Source organism: Streptopelia decaocto, assembly GCF_964273445.1.
Source record: "Streptopelia decaocto genome assembly, chromosome: 11".
Lineage (NCBI taxonomy): Eukaryota > Metazoa > Chordata > Aves > Columbiformes > Columbidae > Streptopelia > Streptopelia decaocto.
The window spans coordinates 8,339,222-8,351,538 of record NC_138666.1 but is presented as its reverse complement, the minus strand read 5'-3'; the positions used below and the strand labels follow the sequence as shown (position 1 = coordinate 8,351,538).

At 41.2% G+C, this 12,317-nt stretch overlaps 1 protein-coding gene across 7 annotated transcripts in view; it reads left to right on the top strand.

Annotated features, from left to right (window-relative positions):
- KLHL36 (kelch like family member 36) overlaps positions 1 to 12,317 on the top strand; it is a 107,629-nt gene that overhangs the window by 52,443 nt on the left and 42,869 nt on the right. Inside the window, exon 1 of one of the 7 annotated variants that reach the window (XM_082063161.1) lies at positions 805 to 927. The exons of the other annotated variants lie outside the window; for them this stretch is intronic. Within the exon in view, the coding sequence (XP_081919287.1) occupies positions 812 to 927 (116 nt within the window). The 5' untranslated portion in view covers positions 805 to 811. Of the gene's footprint in view, positions 1 to 804; positions 928 to 12,317 lie in introns of those variants that run through there. 7 annotated transcript variants of the gene reach the window in all.

Sequence of the window (12,317 nt, the reverse complement as noted above, 5' to 3'; positions counted from 1 at the left end):
TTTGTTGAGCTGTAGGTTTTCTATTAGATGTGTGGTCCCTGAATAGTGAATTTAAACCTACTAATTTAAGCCTACTAAGATTGCTTTTCTTAGTAGTGTTTCATGGATCCCTTAGAAGTAGTTCTTGGAATCCCTGGTGTCTGCAAATCACAATTAGAAAGCCTGTGTTTTATAAGACTCTTTATACATTCTCAGTCCTCAGTATTTTTTTGGTGTTTACACTAAATACTAGCAGCTGCAGAAATTTTAAGCCACCTCATTTCTTGTCATCTTCTTTTGACTAAAGTAAATAGAATAATTGAAATTTTCGTGCTGGATGGAAACTGTAAAAGTGAATTCAAGTGAACTTTGAACAGTTCCTACAACAATTCAGGAATGTGGAATCAAAATTGCATCCAAGCTAATTCAACTTCCTTTGAAATCCAGAGCCCCAAAGATACGCAAATCACCAATAAATTTGGGGGTCTCCAGATGAGTCTCTGATCAATACTGGAAACACTTACTGTGTACCCAAGAATCAATATTTTACAAATCTCCATGGAGATAATTGCCATGGCAATTCAACAGTGCCTAGTGTGTGAAACATGTTCATATTAATACCTCTAATTTGTCCAAAATGCTCTTTTTCTATTCCTGCAACGTGCCAGAAAAAGAAAAAGACATTGCATGTTGGATTACATTTCCAATTACCAGCAGAGTACTCCGTTGTTGACAGATGTGTCTTCCTGTTGGAAATAAATGTAAACCAGAATAGGAAAGCTGAACTGATCAAACTGAGATCTTTCAAAGTGAAAAACAGAACAATTACCGGATGCAAGCAGATAAAAGTTTTCCCATGGGACAAAAATTCTGTGGAGCGTACGGTTTTTGCAAAACTAAAACCTTCCCCAGGAATGCATCAATCAATTTACTATGGAAGGAAAAAAAGTAAGTTTAATGTCAATATAAAGTAAGTTTGTTTGTTTTATTTGTTATTTATTACTTTTTGAAGAAATAACAAATATCACTCTTAAGACACAATTTCTACAGCTCTTTCTACATACAAATATAATTAACAAATATTTTATCAAAATCAACACAAAATGGTGTGGTTATGTGAAAAAAAAAATTGTTAGAATCATCACAACTTTTTGTGTTATTTTTTTTTCCTTCAGTTTGGAGCAAAGCAAACTTGGAATTACAGCCTTATAGTAAAACTGAGGTTGGAAGGAACATGGTCCAAGCTCCTGCTCAGGGCAGAGCCAATTTCAGAGCTAGATCAGGTTGCAGAGGACAACTTGTCCTCTCAAATTTTGAAATTCTGCAACTACTGGGATTCCACAGCCTCTCTGGATCCCTGTTCCAGTGCTTCACTGCTCTCTTTATGAACATTTTTCCCCCTTAGGTTTGATCAGAATTTCCTTTTTTTGTAACTGGTGACCACCCATGGGACAGTAATACATCAGGAAGCTGAGCTGGAAGAGGATAAACATGTGGGATTCTCCTCTCCAGGTATCCTGGAATTCAAATCCATGTTTATGCCCATGAGGTCAGTCAACCATCCCAGCAGGGCTGGGGAATGCAGAATGTTATGGTGATGAGAAAGCAAATTGTGTTAATTTGCTTTTTGACTGTTTCTGTGAAGTGTCATTTGAAAACAGAACTGGTTAATACTTATCGCACCAAAATGACAAAGAGGCAGGTGATGAAGAGCCCGGCGCTGGCAGTGTCTCACTTGCCAAATCCATGTTTTCAGTTGCTCACTGATACTCTCCCTGCCCAGTGCTCAGAAAAGATCTCTTTGCCTCATTGTAATGCGCAGAAACTGGAAGCCAAAATGGCTTTCTTGCCCTTCCACCAAGGCTCTGGGTCATTTTTAAGTAAGTGAACAATACAAAATGTCAGTTCTCTTTTTTTTTTTTAAATTTTCTGCAGACCTGTAGCATTCTTTGCCCTGATTTTTTTTTAGCACTGAGTGGAACTAGAAAACATTAACAGCTAAGGAAACATCCAGTGTCTGAAGCTAAAGGCACAACTAAGATGGGTTGCTGAGCATGTGAGAAGTTGAGCACAACTACCGTGTTTCCCTGAAAATGAGACAGGGTCTTATACAATTTTTGCTCCAAAAGATGCTTTCTTTTTACATGTATAGCCAGTTAGACACTATTTAAATTGACTTTTTTAGTGAACTGTAGCTAGGGCTTATTTTTGGAGTAGGGCTTATATTTCAAGCATCCTCAAAAATCTTGAAGAATCATGCTAGGGCTTATTTTTGGGGTAGGTCTTATTTTTTGGGAAACAGAATATTATACCATTGCCTGTGGCTGAGCAAAATTAACCCATCCGGTTCTGGCAGAGCAAGGCACAGCCCTTCACATGGGGACCTTTTGGGAACCAGCAATAAACTGAACTCTTGTGTCAAACTGGCGAATAATGTTACAGTTGGACACACAAGGATACATCAGTAGAGAGGATTTCCTGTTAAACTGGAGCAGACAAAGCAGATTCTGCTGTTGTTACCATCGAGGTGCAGGAAGGCAAATATAATAGCTGGAGCACAGATCCCAGCTCTTATTGTGGCCCTTTAGCAACCAAAATAAGCAGAAACCACCCTCAGACAGACCTGAGGAGGTGCAAGGACATTACAGGGTCAGTGGCAATGATATGGAGCAGAGTAATGAAATTCAGGGCTCTCCAGATGAGCCTCAGTGATGGCCATAATCACATATCACACACCACAGCTGCACCTCTGGTGCTTGTGTTGTGGGCAGGTAGTCTGGAGTCCTGGATCCTGCAGGAATGAGAAGGGGCCTAGGATGATTGAAAATGGGTTTTCTGCATCTAACTTCTCTGATGCTCGCTCTTTTCAAAAGGGCTGTAGGGTACTGCATTATTTCCACCTTTATAGAAAAAAATTTATCTTAAAAAGATTCTTATTAAATGGTCTCCTGCTGAGATTGAGTCACAAAGTTGGGTTATCTGAGCACTCCAGAGTGCTCTGAAAATAGCAGAGGGAAAAATGCTTCAATGAGGGAGAAAATGTGTACCTGTTGGTCAGTGTTAATGTGACATTTCCTAGAGTGTTGGACACAGACAATTGTGGCTGTTGAATTAATTTTCTCACTAACAATATGCTAGTCAACTCCAAATGGTCTCCTCTATTCATCTGTGTTTCTAAAAGCCTTCTGAAAATTTTCGCTTTGAAACCAACCTTCCTTTCATCTTCTGCTTGACCATCTTTGATGTTTTTGGGGTCAGTTATTTTTTCTGAACACTTTTCATTCCTTTGTGGGGCTGGCTCACATGTAACCTTTGCCGTGTCTTCCATTGGAAACATGCATCAGTTGCAGAAGCATCTTTAAGTCCGCGCATGGCTTAAAGCATCGTAGAGCCATAGAAAAGCAGCCCCATCCACCAAGGAATTTGTGATCTAACCCCCAATCACCAGTCTAACCCTAGACCTGCTTCACCCAACCTAACCCTAACCATCTGATTTACAATATAAGATGTCAGATACAAACACCTGGAGACAAATTTCTGATTATGTAGCCACAATCTTGCTTCAGTGTGGCATGGAAGTTTCCCTTTTAAATCCGAGCTGCTGTAGGGTTATGTCATACTAATGACTGAATCCCTGCCTGGGCACTTAGAAGATGTTTAAGGTGAACTGGTAGAAGTGTCGGCATATCCTACTGTGGTGATGTTGAAGAAGGGGTGCAGCTGGGAGCCTGATTTGCTTTTATCATCTGTGGGTGGACGGATGATCCTGCTGTCACTCATCTGCATTGTTTTCTCAACGGTTTTGTGTTCTGGAGAGAGCAATTGAGTAAATGGCCACTAAGGACATCCCTGCTAATTGCTCAAAGTTAATCTGGAGCTTGGGACAGGAGTTAATTCAAGACTGATAAAATTGCATATTTCTTATTGCTCCTAAAGGGAATGATTGTTTCATTTAAATGAAGCCTGTTGAGAAGTTTTTTATGTGGTCTTCAAAAGTTTGGGGAGATAAACTGATCCCCAACCATACTGATGTCCAAACAGATCATCCCAAGCACTGAAGTTAGAGAAAAGTTAAATGCTAATTTAGAGGCTCTGATTGTGTCCTCTGACTTCAGCTGCCTCTCTCTGCTGGTCCGTGGGTGAGCTAAAGGAAACAAAAAGCAGACAGAAGGGGGATCCAGTCTGTGCTGTCATTTGTCCTCTGATGCACTGTGACGTCCAGGTGGGATGGATGTGTAGAGACTCTGTACGTCCTCTCCTTCATCACTGGGTAGCAAGCATATAGAAAATACTGCTCTTCTTTAAAGCCTTTCTCATAGGCATTGCAAAGATCGATGACTGAAGAAAACAAAAAACACCTTATCGCTTGTACATTCCTAAGTTATCCTGAAAAACTCCTTCATCACGTAGGACACTTTTCAAGGAACTACATCAGAAAGGAGATTACAACTGCTAGAGCAATCACCCTAGTGGAGATGACCCACTGTCAATATTAAGCTGCTCCTTAAGTCGATATGAAGCTCTCACACTGAAAGGAAGGTGTAAAATGCAACCACGCTGTAGTGATGAAGCTGTCAAAGTCAGAGCACTGTAATACATTCACTTCAGTGATCGTTTCTTCCTGAGCTCATCAAGTAGAACATCTTGGCTGGGCGATCTTGCTGAGAAACAGCACTTAAATTTAATAGATACCCAGCGTGGTGCCCAACCTCCAGCCATCCTTTCTGTAGCACTCGCTGCTTGAAAACGAGTTCAGGACACCTGGTCCTGTGCTCTGGATTAATCTGATCTTGTTTTTAGCCAGCATAGCAGGAAGCTCTGCAGCATCACAGATGTATGCTGGATGCCCTGCGCGATTGATTTATTATGATGAAACCAAATGTACCTTCTGCTGTGAGCAGAGGTAGGGGAAAGATAATGTTACTTCTGAATCAAATTATCCTTCTTTTTTGTACTTAATTAAGAACACAATCTTGCTCGAGGCTGAAAAGCTTTGGCTTCGGTTTACACAGACACATTGTATGTGTCTGCCCGTCCATATTTTTTACCCTTACACATCACGGCAATGTCTCTGTATCTGGTCCCATAAAAATTGATGGTAAAAAGCCTATTGATTTCAGCTGAGCAGGAGCCAGGAGATGCTGATTTTACCTGGACAGAGTTCTTTAACAGATGTAGCTCAGTCATAATTGATGTAGTTGAATCCAACATTAAACTATTAATGCACAATTACAAAACCCGCAGTTCTAAGTCTGTTGTTTTCATTTCCATTCCATCAGCAGGAACAGAGGGAAGGACCAGATGACCTGTAACAAAACATCTTTATAATTTTTCTGTACTTTGTTACTGAAGTGAACGTCATCTTTCTCTCTGAAAGAGTGAGCGGGCAACATTGTACCCTATTACTATTTATAAGACATTTTCTTTTTTACCACATTTTTTGCCACACCACATTTGTAACTGTTGAAACATAATCTGGATTGGAAAGCCTGGTAAAGTGAAGAAGGTGGTTGTTCTGTAGAAGAGGGTAGTGAGGTACAATTTCAATTATGGGGTAACAGAGCTTGTATCAGATGCCACAAGGAGACATTGCTGTACCTTATTTGCTTGAAGAAATCGTGGAATTATGTTAGTTAATCACTGTATCAACCTGCCAAGTGTCCAACCACAGGGAAGCTACGTGTGAGGAGGCAGGTAAAAGTTTACCAGTTCTGACCTGGAAAATACTGGAGGTCTCTGGGAGAGTCTGAGGACCCTGGCGTATTTTCAGGGCTCCATGGAGGTTTATCCTGAATGCATCTCTTGCACCAGCCAATCTCGGACATGGGGCTGCTAAGGCATGAGCTCTCTGGTCCCTTCTTAATGTTCAGTGCATTCTGAATTAGATCTGAACGTAAACTGTGGATGTGCCTTTCTCCCTTTCCTTGAAACAGAGTGGAAGGTTAAATCTGGCTGTGGATTCAAATATGGAATTTCAGGCCTATCTGTGATTTATATTGGTCTGTTGTGCATGGAAAATGAAAAGTAGTCTGTTTAATGAGAAAGTGGACTTTGTTCCTATTCCAGCTCCCATACCCTTGATTCAATCTAAACCATATTTCCCTCACAAAGAACCTTTCAAAAGCAAAGAATTTCAAAAATCACTGCTATGAATGGTCCGAGAACCTACATTGAAAAGAAGTCCCCAAATCATCTATCACCAATGCAGATTTGTTTGTTAGCCTGGATTTCTTGGTCCAGCAATGGGTCAATTTTCACACACATACAAAAAGATCTTTTGTTTTCCCAAGTATGTGTGAATCTTAAGGAATCCTTTTAGAAAAAATGCATATCTTTAGTTTGAAAGTGTAACATGCCAGAACGAGTTGCTTTGAAAACATTGTCGCCTCTACTGTATTTTTCATTAGGAAAATGTATTCCCAAACTGAAATTAGTAGCGGTTTTCAGGAGGGGCTCAAATATGTTCTTGCCTTGACATCTGTTGGTATAAATAATGTAGTAAAATGTGAAGTCAGAAGAATTATTTGTGTATATTTTAGAAGACATATAACTTGTAACTTGCGTAGTAATTCTGGCAACCAGCTTGTAAATGCAGAGCTGTTACTCCAAATACTAAACCTTGCATAAAGAAACAATATAATTATTGCTGGATCACACTTGCAGATGAGTTTTACAAGTTGCAACCAAATAAAAGAGAAATTGCGGCCTGGCACGGAAGTGTCACCAGGGAGCAACCTTGGGAACAGTTAAGCTTGGAAAGGAAGTTTACAGTGAAAGCTGTTTTGTTTTGGGGATTTACATTTCCAATAAAGCAAAACCCCAGGAGAATTTTGGCATGTGTGGGCTGTTTGCAAGCTGGTGAATGCAGAACGTGGGCTTTCACCACTAACCAGGTTTTAAAACTCACCAAAAAAATATGGTTGCAGAATGAAAAGCTGTAAGCTGTGTATTAATATTAGGAATAGTTGCATTAGTATTAGTAATAGTTGCATTAATATTAGGAATAGTCACATTAATAGGCTGTTACCCTAACAGGACTCTTCTGACCCATAGTTTTAGATGTAATCGTCATCATTTTGCAAAATAACCAGTTAGCAACCTCCTCTCCTTTCTTTGTAATGCGCATGAGGGTTTGGTAAGGAACGTTCATAGTTTCTGCAAACAGTGAGACTGACTTGCTGAGAGCAGCTTAAATGCTTGAATGGAAGAGACAGAAACCTGAGTATACATTTCACTGCTTTCACTTCAATTTTTGTGCCTCTGCCCTTACATTTCTATCAGAGCTCTTTCCCAGCACATCGCTCACACTCTTTCTTAAATTTCAGTCCAACATGCACTAAAACCAAACTTACTTGGTTTCATGCCTGGTTTGGATTTAAGAGGATGGGATTGTGCTGGTTTGATTTAATTCCATGTCAATTCTTAATTTCTTTTCCTGCTGGAAGGCTTCACTTTTTCTGGCTGTGCTGAAAGTAGCATTTGGCATAAGTCATAAACCGTACTTCAGACAACTTAATCTATTCAAAATGGTGCTGCAAGGAAAAAAAAAAAAGAGCATTATTGCAAACAAAGGTTTGTGTATCCTTATCTAAGGCTGAGAACCTTATGGCTGTGAGAGACAAGATTTGTCTTTGGATCCAGCTGTAACACTTTAAGACTTTGCTGTTTCAGCTGTTCACTCAGTCTAGAGTAGAGCTGCCTCATTTGTTTCTCATTTGTGACTGCAAATGCATCCGAGTTCAGTGAAGATGTGGTTTGAATCACGTCTTGTATTATTGTACCTACGACAGTGAAGATGCTTGGAGTTCAGAGGAGAGATGAGATTGACTCTAATCATCTGTGCACAGCAGACAATTGTGTTTCCCGTTTGTTGAGCCAAATAATTGCTGTTTCATTCAAGCATCTTTCCCAGAAAGAGCGTTCTTGCTTTGTGTAGTAGAAGAAATGGTGAATCGGTCAGTTTTCTTGACTGATTGTTCCAGAGATTTATCACCCTCCCTTATAAAAATACGTGTCTAGGTTGTTGTTTTAATCTGTCTGTCTGCAGCCACTGATTCTTGTTCGGTTGTTGCTGTTCTCAGCTACAAGACACCAGTTCAACCCTCAGCAAAACATCATATTCTCTCTTCACCCCCCAGCACCAGGTAGTGTGGTTCACAGTTACATAGTTTGATGCCCCATCACAGTGCATTTTATTAATTGGATGAAATTGTTAGTTGAATCTTCTCTACATCCCAAGTCCATGATTCTTCTTGGAATATGCCATCCCATTCACTGCAATTAAATCACCAGGTAGGGCAGGAATATGCTCAATTTGTGGCTGACTCCTCTGTGCACTCATGTAATAATCCTCAGATAAACTGATCATGAGATGCTACTGCTTAAAGCCAGTGTTTATCTTTCCAAGCACTTAAGGCATTAAGTATTAGTATTAGAGGAAAATGAAATGTTGGCAGAGAGTTTTCAGAAACAACCCCGTTTCCCCAAAAATAAGACAGGGTTTTATATTAATTTTTTGCTCCAAAAATGCTTGCTTTTTTACAGGTATAGCTGCCTGGACACTACTTAAGTTGACTTTTAAATGAACTGTAACTAGGGCTTGTATTTTGAGCATCCTCAAAAATCCTGAAAAATCATGCTAGGGCTTATTTTCAGAGTAGGTCTTATTTTGGGGGAAACAAGGAAATATGAACTGGAATATTAAGAGACTTGATGTAAGATGATCTTACGGGTCTCTTCCAACTGAAATTATTCTATGATACTATGATTCTAAGAAGGGCCATCTAGCAGATTTATGGTTCTGTCTGACAGGTTCTAGCTTTGAAATAAGGGAGATGAACAGAATAAATTTTGGAGTGTTCCTGATTTACTGCTCTGATAAAAGATATACTGCTCTGTACAGATCACGATTAAGATTCTCTATCAGATCACTCTGTAATTGCATCCATATTAACCCAGTGGTGATGCAATTCTGGAAGCTTAAGGATTCTCCAGAAAGTTTGCTTAAGTGTGTTAGAAGGAAGATTTAGTCAGATGCAAGATGCTTCCTGGAAAACAGCTTAAAAGAGAAAGGCGAGTGCTTATTTCTAACTGTAAATGGTTCTTGTGATTCTGTCTGAAATGTTTTTCTTTAACCTTGTAATTCCACCTCAACTGAGGGTGTTTGGGGGGAGGAAAAAAAAAAGTCAAAACATTTTCAAACAGAATCTGGTATCTGCTGACAGGCAACACAAGGATATTGAGAACAGCTGCTTGTCTAGGTAGTAAGTGATACATTGATACGGGTACTGAAAACCTTTCAGTGTAAAATAGATGAGCCACTTTCTATCTAGAAATATTATAGTGCTTCTCTATTCTTACTAGTTATTTTCAAGTGCTTTTAGTAGCCTGTGAATAGAATAATCTGTCACTTTATAACATGGACATAATTTTACAATAAAGAGTTATGATTATTTTTTTCTGAAAAAATGCTAATATTTTTTGCATAAAACTACAGGGGCTTTTGCAGGATTTCTGCTCTCAAGAATTGTGACAGCTTTTATTTTTATTTTGGTTTGGCACTCAGCAGAACTGAAACATTGACTTATAAGTTAAATACACTTTCTGTGCTCTAGTATGACAACACACCCTTCATTGTAACATTTTAGATGGAAAAGAGCTGAAATTCAGAGTTTGTCACAGCACGCTTGAAGTCTTTTCTGAGCCCTGTGTTCTGTAGTCAGGTTTCATATAATTGTCCTCACATGAAACTTTGTAGTAACCTAGAAATCACTGTGCAAAGGCAAATTCACCCCATAGCTGGGGTTGATCTCAGCACAGCTCTTTGCTCTCAGTCTCTGGCTCTGCTGAAAACACCCCTGAGACCTCTTTGATTCCTGATTTTGGCAAAATGCTTTCTCCCATGAAAACCGACTTCAGAATTAACCTCAGTGGGACAAGATTCAACCCTTATTATTTTTAAATCATGTCAGTAATATATTTATCAGAGCCTTGCTCTGGGTGTCATAAAACCTGGTTTAAATTGCCGAAGGGTTCTGCTGCTGCCTTGAACAGCTGCGTTGCTGTAATTTGCCAATAGGATGTGTTACATCCCGATTACAGTTTCTGTTGAGTGATGGGCCAAAATTACCAGGCAGAAATGTGGCTAATCATGATAAAGGAGATAAGTCTATTCATCTACTGCCCACATTTAATATTTGCAGAACAGATGCTGGTTTTTTTCCCCTTCAGTTCCATTTACATGGAAATGTGCTTTCACTCTGAAGATGTCTTAAGGTTAATGAAAAACCTTATTGGATGTTTTGATGGGGGCGGGAGAAAGATGAAATATCTTGAAAGGTTTCTCTTTGTTTCCTAGCCCTGATAAACTCTACACAAATCAATTGGTCGTTGCAAGATGGGCAAAGTGAGCTACTCCTGGCCAGAAATAGCTGTCTCTGAAAGCTGAAGAGACGGTGTTTTTAGCGGATGGATTGCCAGCGTAGGTGCAAATCACGCTAGGAAAGATGGTGCCGCTGCAGGGATTGAGGACGGAGCGGACTGTGAATGGTCTTTTGTCACACTCATTCCCACCGAGCAATACACAGTCCATCGTGCTGCAATTAAACCATCTCTTTCAGTGTTTTGCCTGGTTGGACCATAAAGCCGAGCCTTAGATGAGACCTGCATTAACGTATCGCCCCCCATTACACACCGAGATGTCGCGAAAGGGTGAGATTTGAGAGCAGAAGAGGTCTTGTTTCATAGCTCACTAAGAGAGATATTCCACTTCCACAAGCCCACGGGGATTCCCTCATCTGGGGAAATCTGCGGGAGATCCCCAGTTCTCTGCTTTCATCCCCTGCATTGCAATGCTAAGAGGTGCAGTGCCAGGAGCCGGCGGAAGCGCGTCCGCCAGGGACCGGGTGAGAGAATGAGCTGCTGTCGTCATGCCTGGAAGAGCTTATAGCTCACGCATTGACGGCGATTAAACAATGTCCCTTTTTGTGCTGTGTCGTGTAGTGCTGAACTGAGCTAGACCCATACCGTCATGCACAAAGTATCTTGCATCTCCCCTCCACCCCTCTCTGCGGCTCCTCTGGTGCCTTGTTGCTAAATAGCTGCAATAATTCAAACTGGAGAGATGAGATCACCCTGGGGGTCTGTAGAGCAGAGCCTACTTAACACCAGCCAGTAATCTGGCATTATGCCCTCATTGGGACAGCAGGCTATAAAAACACACAGAGCACGCCGACATGTTCCATGGGCCGGTCCATGCAGCCAGGGTCGCCTGGTTCAGCTCTGTTTTCTGTTCTGCAAAGGCTCGCTTACTCCTCGGAGTGAGAATTTGCTACTCACGTGTTGCAGCCAGCTCTGACTCAGAGCAGCTTTGCCGTCTCCCAGGCCCAAATTGCGATTTCAGTCCGAGTACTGAGCTTTTTTTTCTCCATGAAGGCTGCCATGGCCTCCTAAACATGTCTGGCTTTACCACCATTACCACCATCAGGCTGCGCTGCATAAAAGCCCCAAATCCAGGCTTGCTAAAATTATCTTCTGTGTCTGTACTCTGTATTAACCAAGAAGATTTTGGAGGGTATTTCGTTCGGCTCTTTTGCTCCCTCTCCGCTCAAAGTGGATGCTGCCTGCTATCTGCTGCACCAGAATGTGGAGGAATAGAAAATCGTTTGGCGATGCCAAATATAAAGCAGCCGTTGAAGCGTTTCAAGCTGTTCCTTACCAGACACAGCCCCCAGGGTGCTGTCGCTACCACTCGTGCCCTCCCTCGCTTTGTCAGAGGCAGAACAGAGTCCCCCCGAGCCCCGACATGCGGCAGAGTCCCCGCCGAGCTGCAGCACAGGGGACACCGTGGGCTCTGTGTCGCAGCCCATGAGCCTCTGTGCAGCAGCAGTAGGTCTTTAAAGACCTGACGAAAGGGCTGATAAGGAAAAAACGAGCTTTGAATACCAAGCAGACACAAACCAGGACACTATACTTTATTTAAAAATAAAATACACTAAAAATGATAAAGAAAATCCGTGTCTCATATGGTCATTCGCATAAATCCCAGGCTGGAGTGTTATCAGCATTTCTCTGATAAGGTGAGGAAGGCACGTAGTAGGAGGCTGATTCCCCAGGCTGGGCTGTGGGCCCTGTAACACATGGGCTGCTGATTCTGCTTCAATTCCATGGTAAGAGGCCCCTTCCTAAACAAGAGTATTGTGCTCCAGGGACAACAGTACAGTCTGGTTTATACTAATCTTTCTGAGACCTCCTAATGAGAACTATTACAGAAAAAACAGGTATTCTTAATTCCTTCTTTGTCTCCAGCACTCTGGATGCAAAATACAGCCTGTAACAGT